Genomic DNA, 16,669 nt, shown 5'->3' with positions numbered 1-16,669 from the left:
CCCCCCCCCCCCCAAAAAAAAAAAAATCAAAGCCTTTCCTACACTGTATTTTTCCTGAACTCGTAGTCCAAGTAGAAACTGATATATTAACAGAGGCAGTAAGTCTAGCAGAAGAGTGTGGTCTCTTACAGCCAAGAGACAGATTTAAGAAATAAGCAAATTTACTTTCGTTTTTTTAACCAGTAACTTTAAAACCACTTAAAGCTAACTTACTTGAAATCCATTTCCCGCTCAGCAAAATATTGGGTAAATTCTTGTGTCACTTCTTCACGGATTTTTAGTTCCAGCAGTAACTTATTCTTCTTTTCAGTAATAAGTTTGTTCTTCAACTCTTTTATGAGACTCAGCAGTGTCTAGAATTACCATTAGTATTAAGGTTTTCATAAAGAAATAGTTTCCCAGAAGTGAGATTTTTCCCATTCCTCAAACACTACAACAACCCTTTACTCTTCCAGCTGGCAAAAGTTCTAGTTATTAGCTTATTCATAAAAACAGGAGGATTCACGAGTAGATTGAAATACCTGTTTGATTCTAGCACAGCAATTTAAGTTTGCACAGAGTAGGCATTTGCAAAGAACATTAAGTTTATTACAAGAATTCTTGAAGTTGTCTTAAAAAAAAATCCAGGCTTAAGCTCCACAGGATTTGGCTCTTGTTTTCCAGATGCTCATTTTTGGGGCAATATTAATGAAACCTCCACAAAACAGTCTCTAGTCCTCTGGTCCCTCCTCCTTGTCTTCCCTAGAAGTGACTAAAATTGCTGTTCCTTAAATAACGGTTTTCAGAGTTTTCTTGTGCATAGAATACAAAGGAACAGTCTTCTGTATTGCTAAAAAACAGGTAATACTTGCTGTGCACTGACCATAGGTCACCAAAAGGAGAGAAAGCCAAATCTGCAATTCTTACTGCTCAGTCTGCATTTAGACACATTTCATAGCGTTTTCCCACAATACGCACTAAGTCATGAGTAATCCCACTTTTAGTTCTTAACACTGGATTTAGGTAGAAAAAGGGTGATCAGCAAAAAAATAGGTGAGAGATGGGGGAAATCGTGAGAATACCACCTTGCTTCAAGAATCCATGCTACACTAATTCTTAAAGTAGCCCTGGCACATACCATATATTCTTCTTTTCCAATAAGAACCTTATTTTCTTCGTGTTTCTGCACTGCTTCTTCTTTTGACATATTATGCTGTTCCTCCATCTCGTCATCATCATCTTCAATCACATCTTCTAAGCTCCTGTCCCATAGGATAGTAGCTCTTTTCCTCGGGATTGGCATTTTAGTGCTACTAAGTAGTGATGATTCTGTTGCTGATTTCTGGCCAAATGACTGATCTTGGGGAAGAACAGACGTGTCCATAACTAAAACCTATCCAGAAAATAAAGAACAAAGTCATCAGTATTTTTTAAAACCTCTACTGGCACTTCTAAGAGATACCTGTTGCACTTTCTTACAGGTCTCCTGAGCACAGTGCTCCCCCAGCCTATCCTCTGTTCAGAGTCACTACTTAGACCAGTTTCCAGGTAGAGTACAAAGGAGTCACTTTATAGTCTAACCCTTCTTTTGATCCCAGGAACACCAAGTTTCACTAGCTCGACAACCTACAAGAGCGTTGCTACCTCATGCACCAACAGATTTTTGTATTTCCTATACTTTGAGTTTCTAGTTGCATTACACAAATGTCATCCTACAAATTCTATGTCATGAATAGCTGTATCACCCTTACAGTCCGCTCCTTCTAGTGTTGTACTTAACCTGCTCAGATGAGCCCACATTCCAAAGGCCTGGATCTATTGTCCTTTGAACATATCTAACTGTCAACAGAAGTTTTCCATGGCTTCCGTTAAGGCTGCAGCACTGATCCCCAATACTTTTGTCTTCCAACTTTGCCAGGGTTATATCACTGCACTTACTTCTACTCATTCTGCTTAACCTCCACCTTCCCACTGAAGCCTCTATGGACATAAAAGCGACCTTTCAAACCCTCTTTGGTGCTCAACCTATTTTATCAATATTTCAGATGGGCAATATTCCAAAATTAAGACAGCAGTAGTATGTGGGGCAGCTAGAATTGCTCCTAGGTGAGAGCATGTTACGAGTACAGAAGAAAAATTTACCTAGATCTCAGAGTTTCTTCCAGATATAGCAACTGTCTTGTTAGGCTGGACTTTTTATAGGAATTATGGATTTTCAGTAGGAGATGCTCCCACACCCCAAAGAAAAAAAATGTCCCAACAAAGCCTTTTTAAAAGCTTTACAAGAAAATAAAGCCTGACTAGGAGTAATTAGAAAATATGATTGCAACATGAAAGAAAAATCCAGTAACTAAATTCATATTCTTAAAATTGAGAGAACCTGCTCTTTAAATGCAAGTCATAAGTACTGATCAACAAGATAAACTAAACACACTTACTTTTTGTGCAATGGCCGAGAACTTTAGCACATTGAGTGTTTCATCATATGCTGAAGCACATTGGCTTATGTTTACTATCATGTATACCTTCCCCTTTCCACTGAAGAATCCTTGAAGGAAATGAGTTAACTTACTTTCCCGAAAGGGTATGTGCTGCTGCAACCTTTAAAGACAAAAGAACAGATGACCAGAAGTTTAATAATTTCCGGTCAGTGTAAGAGCTATCCAGCATGAAGACTTAAAAATATTTATAAAAGCAGTAGTCTTTAAATCAATTAAAATTGTTTTGGATTAGATAGAGCTGTTTGTGAAGAGGTTGCATGGCTGTTGTGACTGCTGCTTTAGCCATTATCTCAGATAGGCTATAGCAATACAATCAGTGGGAGCACTTAAACAAAAAGCATGTTCAGCATTTAGCCTAGGGTAGGTCACATGGCCTCATACTACATCAAACTATATCCTACCTCTCTCTTTCCCCCTCCACATTCATGAAAAGGACATATCTAGCTCTACGCATGCAGTATCCAACGTTATCAGAGATCTCTCTCACTCAGTATCCTGCCTCTGAGATTAGACGATAGCAAGTGCCTAGGCAAGAAAGTGAGTATACACCAAACACGTGGAGATACTTTTCAGAATTTTTTCCCTAATCCCCCAGCATTTTGGCATTTCCTAAATCAGAAGGTATGCCCTTGAATTTAACAGCTGGCGATGTAGTCTTTGATGCTTATAGGAAATTTTATGAGAATTCCTAACACAACTAAACACACACTTGCCATTGAATAGGTTGCCTGCATTTTGGACACATGACAGCTCTTCAGTTATACGAGCAGTGCTACAGAACTCAGCAAGATACTGACACTCCTGCCAGAATACAGATACAGCTCATAAGTAGCTTTGCTGCAGGACTGATAAACAAGAATCATTTTAAGAAAGTTACTGCTTCCTATTCAACTTGCAAGGGGCATCTATTAACACTTTAAGAGATCATGCTTCAGAACATTTCCTCTATATTGTTAAAATTCCAAGTTATTAAGACCAGAAAAAGACATTCAGAACTAGGCAGCTGCTAGTTTTAATGCATCCTTCCTATCTGGAAGGAACAGGAAGATAAAAAAGACCATAATTCACAAAACATAGGGTTAATTAGGAACACACACTAGCAAGGCTTTTTCATCTTAAGGTGTGATAGACTTTGAATAGGCTATCAGGAACAGTGTTATGGGGTGAGTGAATTTGGCAAAGCACATACGGGTATATCAATCAGCAGACTGAGAGTTCATTTAACTTCTGGGACAGAAATATATCTTCAAATGAGAACCTGTGGAGAAAGCAGTTCCTGGACGGTTACATCCAGCTGTGAGTATATATTGTACTGTTTTTTAAACAGGTAACTTTTTGTATTATTTCACTCTTATTTAGATCCCCAAGCTAGGGCATAAATAGTGGGAAGGCTTTCTTTTGTCTGAATGTGGTTAGCTAAATCAGGAGGAGAGTGTTTAAGGTATGTCAAGATTTAGAAAAAACAGACAAATTTTGTCAAAGAGTGCACAGTTATGATAGCACAGCAATATCCTGCTGATGAAAAATGTTACACTAGAAGTACATAGAAAATAGAGTTAGTTCACAAAGGAGTAAAAGGCTGAAAATTTGACTCTTACTGTGACACTAGTGAAAGGGGGTTTTTAAACTCATTCCAAAGTTTGTTTGATAAGCCAAGCTCAGAAGAAGAAAGTTAAATTGCTAAAGTCTATGATAGCGTGTTTAAAGAATGTTAGAAATTGAATGATTTAAAGAGCAAAACAAGGCAAGTTTAAAGATCACCGTGAAGCCTTGTTGATCTACCGAAGTTTAGACTTTACAAGTTTTCTACCAAAAACTTAGTGTTAGCATTGTATATTTTAAACAATAGCTTTTAAACATTGTAGGCAATACCTGAAAACCACAACCAGTTTGCAATTCATAAAAGGACTTACTTTGACTGTTGACAGTTCTTGAGTGCGTTAATACACTTGCCTAGAATCAGGAGAGAGGTGTTTATATTGCCACTCTCTTTCAATCTATCACCTTCATTGCGGGTCTTGGTACATCTTTCTGAACCAGCAAGATCACACATTGACAATCTGAAAGCAGATAAGGAAAGTTAGTTTTATTTACCTTAGAACATGCATGAACTATCCACTTTTAGAAACAATCACTTTTCTTAGAGGAAGAATTTCTTGATCTTCATCTGCGTGAACACTTCCACCCTTTTCAATGTTGCTTCCCCAATCAAATTTCACACCACTTCCTGCCAAACCCTTTCCCAAAACACTTCCTATTCTGCCTCCCCTTGCCCCGGTCCTCTTCCTTCTGAGGACTTACACGAGTTCAGGAATATAGCAGGCTAGCAGAACCTTGTGCTGCACAGAGGGGACAAGATATAGAACAGCATCGCAACCTGATGGCTTGAGGTAGAGGGCCAAGTACTTTATGAGTGTAGGAAGTGGGGAAGCCACCATACATGCATGAGGCTCTACCAGGGAGCACTGGGTGTATAGCCCAGTACCAGGACACCAACGTGGAAGATAACTGACAACTTCATCACAAAACAAGAGGGGGACTCTGCTCTGAACTTACTCATTGACTCGGGTCACTCGTGGTGCTCCTGAATCTTCAATTTTTAATACCTTAACTGTGAATATGCTGTGACTAAAAAGGAGAAGTTTAAGTCAGCAGAGAAGTGATAAAGTAGACCAATACCTTCAAAGTATTTTTAGCCTCCACAACATCTGTTCAAAGTGGTGTTGGGTCTGTCAACATTTCTAAGCGTATACTCTATCAGATACAAACTTTTAAAGAGATATTTATGTAGCACTTATTTTGCTTTTTCCTCAGACATTTAGATGGACTAAAGCTAAGTACCTTTGCTTGAAGGAGAGTGATAAAACGCCATTAGCTTTTGTACATATTCATCTTACCGGAGGATTGAATCCTTTTGGCTTATAGCATTGGGTCACATACTGCTAAAGGACACCAAAACTGAAACCTAGATATCTAGACCTTGTTAAAGCCTCTTCCCCTCCTAAAACCCACAAGCCATATTTTAGTTTCTCCTTCCTTCCACCCACCACCCTCTGCCCAATGTTATTCAAAATGTTTCTCACCTTCTGCTGGAGCAAGTATTAAGTTTCGTGCTTGCAATACTCTGGTGTTTCAACCCCAGTTTTAGAAGTCTAAAAGCTTCTTTAGAATCAGAAATCTGAACCCACTGCAGATCTTTAGGAAGAACAAACACGATAATCTTGTAAATATCATTATCAAAAAGAAAGAAGGGATTGGGGGATAATGTATGCACACCAAGAATAATACATTTACTTGAGACATACAAAAATTTTACTAAGCCTGCTTCTGACAGAAATTATATGATGACAAATAAGATCAAGATTCCTCCTTCTACAGGAAAGGAAGGACAAGTATATCACATCACTTCATCCTATTAGCACACTAAAATATGTTCCATCTAAGTTAAGTGAGCAACCTTAGCCCAAGCCCTGAAAAGCCAAAAGGTAGGGTCTAATACAAGTATGAAAGGTCTATGTTCATACTCATCAAGGCAGAATTCTAATTGGACATCTCTGTTTTAGCCTACAATTTTGAGGTGGGGCGGGGGGGGGGAGTAATGGAACTTTCAGGGAGTAATCTGGATCTTTCAGGGCCATCAACTTTAACTGAAAAAGATCAGCGAAGAATTTTGTTGGCAATATGATGACTGTATGTCATCTTGGTACGTGCTAGAATAAATACTTACAACCATACTAATAGAACTTATAATATGAACATTATGGACTCTGTTAAACGAGAGATCACCAAAATTGTACTAGCAAAAATACCAGCTGTTACCAAGAACAAGATGATCATTAACTGGTTTTCCTCAACAACATCAGTAACAGCCTTACACTTCCAAGATCTATAAAAAAAGATTATGCTGAAGCAGAGCTTAAAGCAGACTATTTCCTACTTCACACATTTTCTAGTCTTTGAAGAAATGAAGGAGTTGGGTTTATTGTCCAATTCAGCTTTTTGAATCTATAGTTTGGCATCTGAAAGATAAAAGCAGCAGGCCAAACACCTACAAAAGCCTTTAATCTAGAATTGGTGTCTTGATTGTACAAAGAGCCTGTAACAAATCAAACAGGTTTCAAACCCTAGTTTTTCCACGGCCAGAAACAAACATTGAACTGTTATTTTGAGTTCTGTTAACTCCCCGCCCCCCCAACCCAAAACAAATTACATTAAAGGTTTGATTAAACTAGAGTACTGTAAAATGTAATTTGTAGTCAGACTGAACTTTCTCACGTTTTCTGAAGTCTGTTTCTTTGAAGTCTGTTCCTTTACAGAAGATACTAAAAAAAGAGAACTGTTGAGCCAATTACAAGTATAGTTAAGAACTTTGAGTATTTTTTTAAGAAAATGGAAAAAACCCACTAACAAATTTGTCAATTGCTTTCAATATTTCTTCCATTTCAAAGAAATATCAAGGCAGTGGAGTGCACACAGGCTTTTAAGAGTTACAGTCAAGAATAAAGAGAAGACACTATTAAAGGTACAGATACTTCCATGTATGTAGATTGTTGCTTTTCATACTCAAGGTAGACAGCTCTAGTGCCACAGTGAATGCAGTTAGGAGTTTTCTAATCTAGAAAAACATTATTACAGGAAGACTGACTTTTCAAATTACACATTTGGCAATTTGCAATGTATTCTAATCACCTTTTACGTAAGAACATCCTTTGATATCTTGAGCAAGGCGTAGTGTTTTTCTTTTCTTGTCATTTGATATAGGAATCAGTAGATCGTAAAAACATTCATTGTAAATCTCAAAAAATGAAACCCAAACAGAAAACTTAACGTAATCTTTCACACTTCTGCTAGATTGTTCCGAGTCTTTTAAGAGTTCTTCTAAATCTGTCAAGTACAAAATATTACAAGTCAATATAGGTCTAGTAAAGTGAATTTAATTTAAAAAAAATTAATAAGTGAAAATTGATATTACAGCAGCATTCTAAAAAACATTTACCGCAAACAAAAAACCATTGAAGTTTTCCCCCCTTTTCTTAAGTATCTGGAAGTCACATGCTTATGCTACATATTTGCAAGACACCTACTCTACCACTTCCTTTTCTACTTGCAAACTCTATCAAACACATATAGTTTGGTAAGAATTATTCAAGTCTCTTCAATATCTTTAGAAGACAGAGAATTAAAACTGACAAGTATGCTTCATTCTGACTTTTTAAAGCAAACCCAGTATTTAGGTAGTTTTTAAATGCTAGAATTAAGTTTATCTAATTACATACAGGTACTCTAAAAGCCTGTCAGGATACCGCTAGGGTCCATAGCATAAGTAGTACTACTTTTCCTTTAATCTCATTTAACACCTGTTCAGGTATTCTTGTAACCACTTTATCCTTGTGTTTTCTGCCCATATAACCTTCTCACTATCCAATTCACAGGCATATAATAATGAAATGCTACTCAGCATTTTTAACACAGGCCAGAAGTCAGTTATTGACCTTAAGAAAGCTTCTTTGCTAACTTTAATTGCAATTCTTTGATATAAAACATACCCTTAGAATCAACTGGTGCTTTGTTGTTAGTGCTATTTTGATGGTCTACCTACAAAAGAGAACAGAGACTTTAAGATACATTGTTGACAGTACATCACCAGTTACTTCTGTAACAGCTCTATTGTCCTACTGGATAGGAATACGGCATAGTTGCCATAAGCCAATACAAAGGTCCTGGCTGCACATCATGCCTAGTTCAATGCACCTGTACACTCCTATCGAAAGGGTTGTTCTTACCTTAATACTCATTCCTGACGCTTCCCTTACAACAGGCCCTAACACAGTATATAGCATTTCAGCTTGCTGAACCAGAAGAAGACTAGCCACAGGAAAAGAGAGGTGGGAGCCCATACAGAAACAGGATGATTTAACAAGAGTATTTGCAGGAGTCCAGTTGCAGTTTATACATTACTCTTAACCTGGTGAATCTAGAGAGTCCTGAAATTTTTTATTATTGGTATTTTGCTAATTCAGGATTCCATATCTTATGGCTTACCAGGTCAGCCCTCAGAAACAGAGGTAAATGTAGAACACTCAGTCACTTAAGAAATTAAGCGAGCAACTTATTGCTTCATGATACAGGCTGTACAAGCCTTTCACAGTTGAGATAAAGTCTAGGTTTTAGAAAGAAAAGGAAGATTTTCTTCTGCTGAGCTCTTTTGGAAAAAAAATGTAAAACAAATGCCTACAGCTAGATCTTATGAGGTTCATACACATACGCTCCGTTCCCAGTCTTAGGTTTTTTTGGTTGTTTTTTTTTGTTGGGTTGTTTTTTTTTTTTAGGTACAGAACTGCAAAGAAGTGCAACTCATCTACCAATATGCTTAAGAGAAGAAACATGGTTTAAAAAACAGCTGTGTTTCGGGTTGGGTTTTTTTAATGTTTTGTCAAGAGTATATTTCATACAAAGCTGGGATTCCATAAAGTGATTCCTGAAATAGTTAAATATTTATGTAATCAAAACTTTTAGGTTTAAGCTTTACACATATAAAACACCCACCCAAACCTGTCTCTGTTGAGGTAGATGCAAGCTTTGCCACCAAATTTATAAGCTGAAGTATTGTTCTTATAACCACAGTTTTAGCAACTAGAGGGGACATATATGTGTATTCAAACACACATACATGGCAGGTTTTTCTGAAGCACTTAAAGACTGCTAGAGCAAGATTTAACATATGCCTGTGCTTTTGAAGTGAAGTCTTTAAGAATTTTGCTGCCACCTGCCTTCCACACTGGAGAAGTCCAGTTAACTAACTCATGGATAAAAATCAAGGTAACAGACATACTCCATCCCACAACTGCCAGGAACACCCCATTATAACCTAGCATACCAGTAGGGAGATGCTTAATTCTTTTCATTAAAAATTAAAAGAGCATAATAATCCCTTTCTAGTTCTAATTCCTAGCATATGATCAGTTTTTTTATATTATTCCATTCATTTCAGAATTAAAAACACCAAGAAAAAGGTATGCTTATACAAAATACAAAACCCCATAACAGTAATTGGACTAAACAGCTTTAGAATTCCTGGCAACTCATAAAACTGAAGTGTATTTCTGGACTGCTCAATAGTGATCTGTTTAAGACTAAAGTCCAGTAGAAACCCATTTTAATTCAAATATTTGGAAGTCCACTGGCTTTATAGCTCTTCTGTTTCAAAAAAAAAGTTTGCTTCCTTTGAGGATATTTGTCAAACTGGAAGAGGGGAACAACCTCAAAAGTAATTAATTTCTTTCACGTATCCTGCAAGACAGTAAATTGTTTAAAGGAGCAGACCTACTAGCGTCCTCACAGATGGAGAGACTATTTTCATTCAGTCCTTACTAAACACCAGTAACCCCAGAGGATAAATTATCAGGGTGCCCAAGATATAGAAAAAAAAGCTTAGAGTTTACATCCTATCAAGTTTTAGCCACAAGACAGAAATCCACAGAAGAACAGGGTTCATCAGCTCTATTGTTCTCTTCACTGCTAATCTGAGTAGCTGGCTGACAGCAAGCAGACACATCCATGCTTAAATACAGATAGTCTCTTCCCATTGAGAAAGGAAGAGGGTAACATTGAGCTATCTAAAGATGTGTGTACTCATTAGTATAGAAAGAAGTGCTCCTCTACCTCTTTTGTTAGGCGAAGTATCGAATTTTTAATAGCAGTTTCTTCTCTCACTTGGTCTTTAGTCAGCTTGATATAATCTCTACACCGATGGGGTTTGAGATCCATTGCTGTGTATAGCTTTCCTTGAATACTTTTAAACAACATATCCATAGTCCTTGGCAGAATACCAATGTCATCTTCTGTCCCTGTAAGCAACATACAAAAGAAAGTTCCTAATTATTACTGTGAACAAGGTATAAAGATAAACGAAGACAGAAAGATAAACAATTCTAATCTCAAGGCATACATGAGGAATTTGGAGGCCACTTACAGCATGAAGCAGTGTTTTTTGTATTCTCAAGGTAACCGAAATGTCAGAGTGTTTTGAAAGGTATTTGGCTTTCAGCAACAGCTCATGCTCCACCCCTTAGACAGTAAGGGACATAATACAAAAAACTGCTGGGGTATTCTGCATAAGCTTAGCCTTAAGGGGAAAAAACCTAAACAAACAACAGACACTTAGAGATTTGCAGTTTTTCAATTGCATTTCATAGGCTGCCTTCACTCTCTCTCAGAAGTAATCTTGAAACACAACTGATGACTGATATCTCAGCTGCAGTCCTGCACTAATTCCACAGACCCTACAAAAAAGTTCTAGGAGCCTTGTGAAGACTCACTCCTTTCCCTGCCCCAGATCCTTTTCTCAAAGCATACTACTTTTGCACCTGAAAGGCAAAAAGGAGTCAAATAAAAGCCTCAGTGCACACTTGATCTTTCTAAATCCAGATGCAAGTTTAGAAAGGGTTCACTTAACTTTGATTTCTAAACCAGAGAGAAGAAGGGGAGGGAGAGAAGAGTGGAAGAGAAACTACTGTCCTGTCTCAGACTCTGACAGCATCATCGTCCAGCCTCTGATAACTTCTCCTACTCCTGTGACAGGTGGGCTTTTATCAGTTACAGCACTAGCTGTGTTGCCTAAGTCAGAACCTATGTAAAATCTGGTTGGCCCTCAAACACCAAGCTAGTAACCAAATAACATATTAAGTTAAAGTACTGTTGCATTACATTTGTTTCTCCTCATCTCCTCTCTAATAATTTTTTGTTTATTGCAATGCCACTTGTAATTCAACTTAACACAAACAAAGTAACAGTCACTGGCAAACAATGAACAGTCCTAAAAAACTGCTTCATCCTTCACTTACGTCCTTTGCCATTTATAGAATACAGGCTCCCATGTAATGCCAAAGTGGAAAGGCTATATTGACAATACTGGGAATAACAGAAGAGGAAATCATGGCACTCAGCGGACAACGTTCTGCCCTGCCAATTCTTATCACAAGTTGATAGTTAAATCCTAAAAACATAATACCATGAAAAAGTCTCCAGAGTCTGAAAAGACGTGAATCAAAAAATTCTTGAAAAACCGCAGCACACAACATACCCCAAACTAGTCAAGCATGGGGGACTCTACACATCAGGAATTTTGGTTTTTGTTATTTACCTATTATTTTTTAGGACAGGAAAGAGCATCCCATTATTGCCTCAGATTAATTGTAACTGAAGTACTGGCAGGTAGACTTCAGCTATAATCCACCTAACAGAAGATCACTTAGAAGACAATGTCACTTCAATAAAGCTCAGTTTCATATGGCACAGAATTCATTGTCCTTCTGCTACTTCTGCGTATAAAGTAGTGTAGCATCTAGAACTGCCATTTCATTACAGGAGAAATTGTTTCCATGTGAATCAAATCACCTCATTTGTTAAAATGCTTTGAAAAATAATTAAAGAATGACATCATCTGACCAGAAAGGATATTGAGCTTTAACAGTACAGAAATAGTGCATCAGGAGACAAGGTCTCCTAGGATATTATCAATAAGCTCAGAAACTTGAGACAAGACAGAAATACTTGGAAGTAGTCAAACATGTTTCAAAACGTTTATTCTCTGCCTGTAATAATTGAAACAGACTTAAATACTATTCCTCATTTGAAGACAGTGCATGTAAGATGCATACAACCTTTATAATAAAAACAAAATGCCAGTCTGGTGTAGAGTGACTTACACACTTTCCACATCCTGATATATAGAAGATGTATTTTCCTAACTCCCCTTCCTCTCTGACATTCTAGATACTTGGAGGGGAAAAAAAACATCTGGTTGAAATTATTACAGCCTTTCAAAGCAATATCACTATATGTTTATGTAAACTCTGGCAGTGACTCGTTGTCAGTTTAGTGATATTTGTTACGGAAGGAGACTTTCAAAGGCTATTTATTAACATTCAAGAGAAGCCAATGTATAGGGCCTACAGTTTAAATAAAGAAAAAGTTATAATATTTCTACTAGAAGCAATCCTCACTTTAAAAAAAAAAAAAAGAAAGTTCATTCAAGGCAAACACATTTCTACTTATACCTTGAAATGTGTAGGTTTTCCCAGCATTTGTAACGCCGTATGTAAAAATAAGACGATTATATCCATCTAAGAAATCTTGCACTGGTTGCTTCATGGTACCTTCAAAGAATTCTTCCTGAGTTGTTTCAGGTCCAAACACCTGAGCATTACCAAGAAACATCTTTATTTTATTTAAGCAATCATTAGTGACTTTTAAAGGATCTTTTAAATTCTAGATGTTTATAACCTTAAAGACTATTGACAGTTAAAAAAATCTAGTTTGTTTGGTATTAAATAATATAAGTTAAACAACTTTTTCCAGGAATAAATTAAATACTTTTAAAGACAATTCATTTACTCTTGAAAAAGTGAACTTCTGTATCGTCTGTCCAGCAGTTTTTTCACTTAGTCGACTCAAAGAGTTTTTGGGGGGCTTCAGTATGATGCTTGTTGAGTCTTCAAGTGAAATGCAGTCCTATTAAAAGGAAGCACAAGCAATGCAGGCATGAAAAGCTTACAGGAAAAAAACCCCATACATTTAAAGTATTTTTAAACTAAATAAATGTCATACCTGCAATTCATTTTCTCTTTCTAACGATGTAAGTGGCCTAATACGCAGGCAAACTTGTATGTGTGCCTTAGACGCCAAACTGCTCCTCTTAAATTAAAAAAAAAATAAATTAAGGAAGTTAGAAGTTTGACTAGATTCTTTGTTTGATAGCTAGCATGTTAAGGCAGTTTTATTTTCACCATTATTTGAACAGACTTATTTGATGACACAGGAAGCAAAAGTAATTTACTACATCAGTTTTTACAAGTGCTTAGGCCCCTGCAGAAGTTCACTGTGACAACTTAGAGTTAATAATCTTGCAGCACGTGTACACACACACACACCCCCCATTCAGGCCAACTAGAGATCAAGAATGAAACCCACAAAAACATTCTATGATTAAGGTGCGCTGAACCGGCAACTAGCCTCATTCACAGAGGACTGATGCACCCAATAAGGTATCAGTGCAGCGCCACACAACTTGGTCTAATCCTACATATCTCCTCCAAATTAAAAACATACTAAAGATGCTTTTCATCTTCTCTGTAAAATTCTGATTATTCTTATCGATGAAAGAACTAAGCTTATCTAAAAAAGAATCCAAACAATGCAAACATTAAAGCTTTCTTACCTGGCTTGTGTCTGAGCTTGAAGAAACCAAAGAAAATTCAGCAGAGAGATCTGCTTTAATATCTTCCACATTTACTAGTCCTGTTCTTTCAGGCGGCTCAATACTAGCAATATAGGATGGTCTGAAAAATTTCTCATTATCTGAAGTCGGTTCCATCCTGCAAGATAAAATAATTGATCACAGAATGTAGAGCTTCTGAAGTCCCTTAGAAGACAAGTCAATTTGAGACAGATAGCTGCAATTTCTTTAAGGAGAAAGCTTTCTTCATCCTATTCATAATTTACATAGCAAGTTTCTGATAGCTGGGGAGAGGGTCTGCAGAGGAGTTCACATCACGATGAAACAAGAACAGCCATTCTTCTTTCAATGAAAAGCAACTGTTCGCCAGGGAAAAGCCTTACACATATGCCACAACCTTGTTAAAAACCCATGTCTGAAAAGAAGGATATAATTTAAAAAGAAACGATCATATCATTCCACATCCACTTCTCCATCATCCCATTATAGTGTCCATTTAGAATAAAAGCTCATTGCAATAGTAACCCAAACTTCATGGTTATCTCTGCAGGATCTGATAAATAGTTGGTATTATTATAAATATAACATAATGTAGTTTAATACAAGACAGAGTTCAGAAACATTCCAAAGACTAATAGTTTTAGCTATTAAGGGGACACTGGAAAATTAAAAGACCTCATGCCAGAGTACAAGTTAAAGTATTGGTTTTTAGTCATTTTTTTCAGTCATTTTACAGATCAGCAATTCATTTCTTAATCCATAATTTAATTATTTTTGTGCATCTCAGAATCTGGGCAGTGAAAATTTGCTATAGCAAATGAAAGTAAGTTGATTCAGTGTTGATAGTAGACAGGTAAATTCCAAGATAACCTTTAAAAAGTGCATTTTATTTAAAAATATTAGTATATTTTGTCTGCCCTTTACTCTCCTATTGCTTTTTCCTGTGATATTACAGATGTGACTTGGCAGCTTTTGTTAGGGATTAAGTTTAAAATAACTCATTGGGCAATTACTCATAGACTATGGCAGCCAGTGTTTTAGCAATTAAACACCTATCACATGGCCTCCTACAGTTTTAAAGCTTTGGACACAATGATTCAATGGTCTTCTACTAATACTACATTCCCGTGTCTATGCTACAGCAATGGATATACGTTGTCTCTCTAAATACTAATGAAGAACACACAGTGTTCATTAAAACAATGGGCAGACCAGGGCTCGCTCAAAGCCCCTCTGCTCAGGAAGAGTATTGCCTATTAAGCAGTCATAACATTTTTGTTCCCCTCGGCATAAAACCTGGAACATGTCAGCACTTCAGTGTCAAAACACTTAACAGCTCAGCCTTCCTATCTAGCCTGTAAAAGGCAGATACGGAACTTCATGAAGCTAGACAAACATCGCCAAGCTGCAAATGAGTTAAAGCTATACATGAACTAAGCAGCAATGTTTACTTTGTTTCTTCTAATCTACAGTTTTTATTTTTGTCAGGCAACTGTATGAAAATCAGGAAAAACTTGGCCTAAAATATCACAGCTTGAACAAACACTGACCTGTCAATAAGCCACTACTGGAAAGAAACATACCTGTGCTGTCACCATCTAGAAGTCTTACTCATCAGCTACACAAAGTCATACTGCAAAACCCTTATCAGACCTTGACAGGAAACATATTTCATAGAATCATAGTTTGGGTTGGAAGGGACCTTTAAAGGTCATCTAGTCCAACCCCCCTGCCGTGGGCAGGGACATCTTCAACCAGATCAGGTTGCTCAGAGCCCCGTCCAGCCTGACCTTGAATGTTTCCAGGGATGGGGCATCCACCACCTCTCTGGGCAACCTGTGCCAGTGCTTCACCACCCTCAGCGTAAAAAATTTCTTCCTTATATCTAGTCTAAATCTACCCCCCTTTAGTTTAAAGCCATTCCCCCTTGTCCTGTCGCAACAGGCCCTGCTAAAAAGTCTGCCACCATCTTTTTTAGAAGCCCCCTTTAAGTACTGATAGGCTGCAAGTAAGGTCTCCCCAAAGCCTTCTCTTCTCTAGGCTGAAGAACCCCAACTCTCTCAGCCTTTCTTCATAGCAGAGGTGTTCCATCCCCCTGATCATTTTTGTGACCCTCCTCTGGACCCACTCCAACAGGTCCATGTCTTTCTTATGCTGAGGGCTCCAGAGCTGGACACAGTACTCCAGGTGGGGTCTCACCAGAGCAGAGTAGATGGTATAACCGACATTTTAGTTACTTTAAGTATAAGCTTATTTTAAAAAATGTGATTTGTCAAGATTACACTCTCATTCTGTGCCTCTTCACGTAAGAGGGAAAAGACAAACATTAAGCTATGTATGCAAAGCTGGAACTGAAAGTCTTCTTATGAGCCCAGCACTCAGACCAGTAATGTTCACCCACTGACAGCATGCATAACCCAAGATGCAGACTGTCCATCTGTCTCCACATTGTCCTACAGCACTATTATTGCCTTAGATATTCTGGTGTAAACAGGTATATTGATTGTCTGGTTGTAGCCACTAAAAGGTACTTGTATACTGGGATGCATTATTGTACCTCTGCTTATCATGACAAGAGTTTAGAGCTGCGGACACCCTAAGAGAAGGGGATCCAGAGTGGCACGCACAGCAAAGCGTGGTCACAGCGCACACACAGCCTGTAGCGCTGTCAGGCAGCACAAGAAAGGGTAGAAAAGGCTCCAAACCACGCAATAAGCCTGGCAGCTTGTTTAAAACATAAAACATCAGCCCTTACACTTAAGAAAGTTAAAGAGGAACGTTTTCCCTCTGCAAATACCAATCTTTCACTTCGAGGCTTTGCACTAATTTCCCGTTCCTAGGGGACCCCGCCGCATGGCTTTATCAGCATCGCGGCCCCGGGCCGGGCGTTACCCGCGACTTGCGCGCCCCACAGCAATACCGAAAAGTTTTCACACACCCCCCCCGTGACTTT

General features: G+C 37.8%; 1 protein-coding gene across 1 annotated transcript in view; it reads right to left on the bottom strand.

Annotated features, from left to right (window-relative positions):
* Positions 1-13,854, bottom strand: part of KIF20B (kinesin family member 20B) — a 41,611-nt gene extending 27,757 nt beyond the window's left edge. The window contains exons 1-13 of the mRNA XM_019471685.1: positions 13,699-13,854; positions 13,089-13,175; positions 12,876-12,992; positions 12,539-12,677; positions 10,143-10,327; positions 8,027-8,075; positions 7,170-7,364; positions 5,564-5,675; positions 5,037-5,108; positions 4,394-4,540; positions 2,418-2,580; positions 1,118-1,372; positions 214-353 (exon numbers count right to left, since the gene is read on the bottom strand). Coding sequence (XP_019327230.1) covers positions 214-353; positions 1,118-1,372; positions 2,418-2,580; positions 4,394-4,540; positions 5,037-5,108; positions 5,564-5,675; positions 7,170-7,364; positions 8,027-8,075; positions 10,143-10,327; positions 12,539-12,677; positions 12,876-12,992; positions 13,089-13,175; positions 13,699-13,854 — 1,817 coding nt within the window. The remainder of the gene's footprint in view (positions 1-213; positions 354-1,117; positions 1,373-2,417; positions 2,581-4,393; positions 4,541-5,036; positions 5,109-5,563; positions 5,676-7,169; positions 7,365-8,026; positions 8,076-10,142; positions 10,328-12,538; positions 12,678-12,875; positions 12,993-13,088; positions 13,176-13,698) is intronic.
* Between the last annotated feature and the right edge of the window lie 2,815 nt (positions 13,855-16,669).

This window comes from Aptenodytes forsteri, unplaced genomic scaffold, assembly GCF_000699145.1.
Source record: "Aptenodytes forsteri isolate BGI_AS27 unplaced genomic scaffold, ASM69914v1 Scaffold15, whole genome shotgun sequence".
Classification (NCBI taxonomy): domain Eukaryota; kingdom Metazoa; phylum Chordata; class Aves; order Sphenisciformes; family Spheniscidae; genus Aptenodytes; species Aptenodytes forsteri.
Note: the sequence above shows the minus strand (reverse complement) of the source record. Positions and strands in the feature narration are given on the sequence as shown.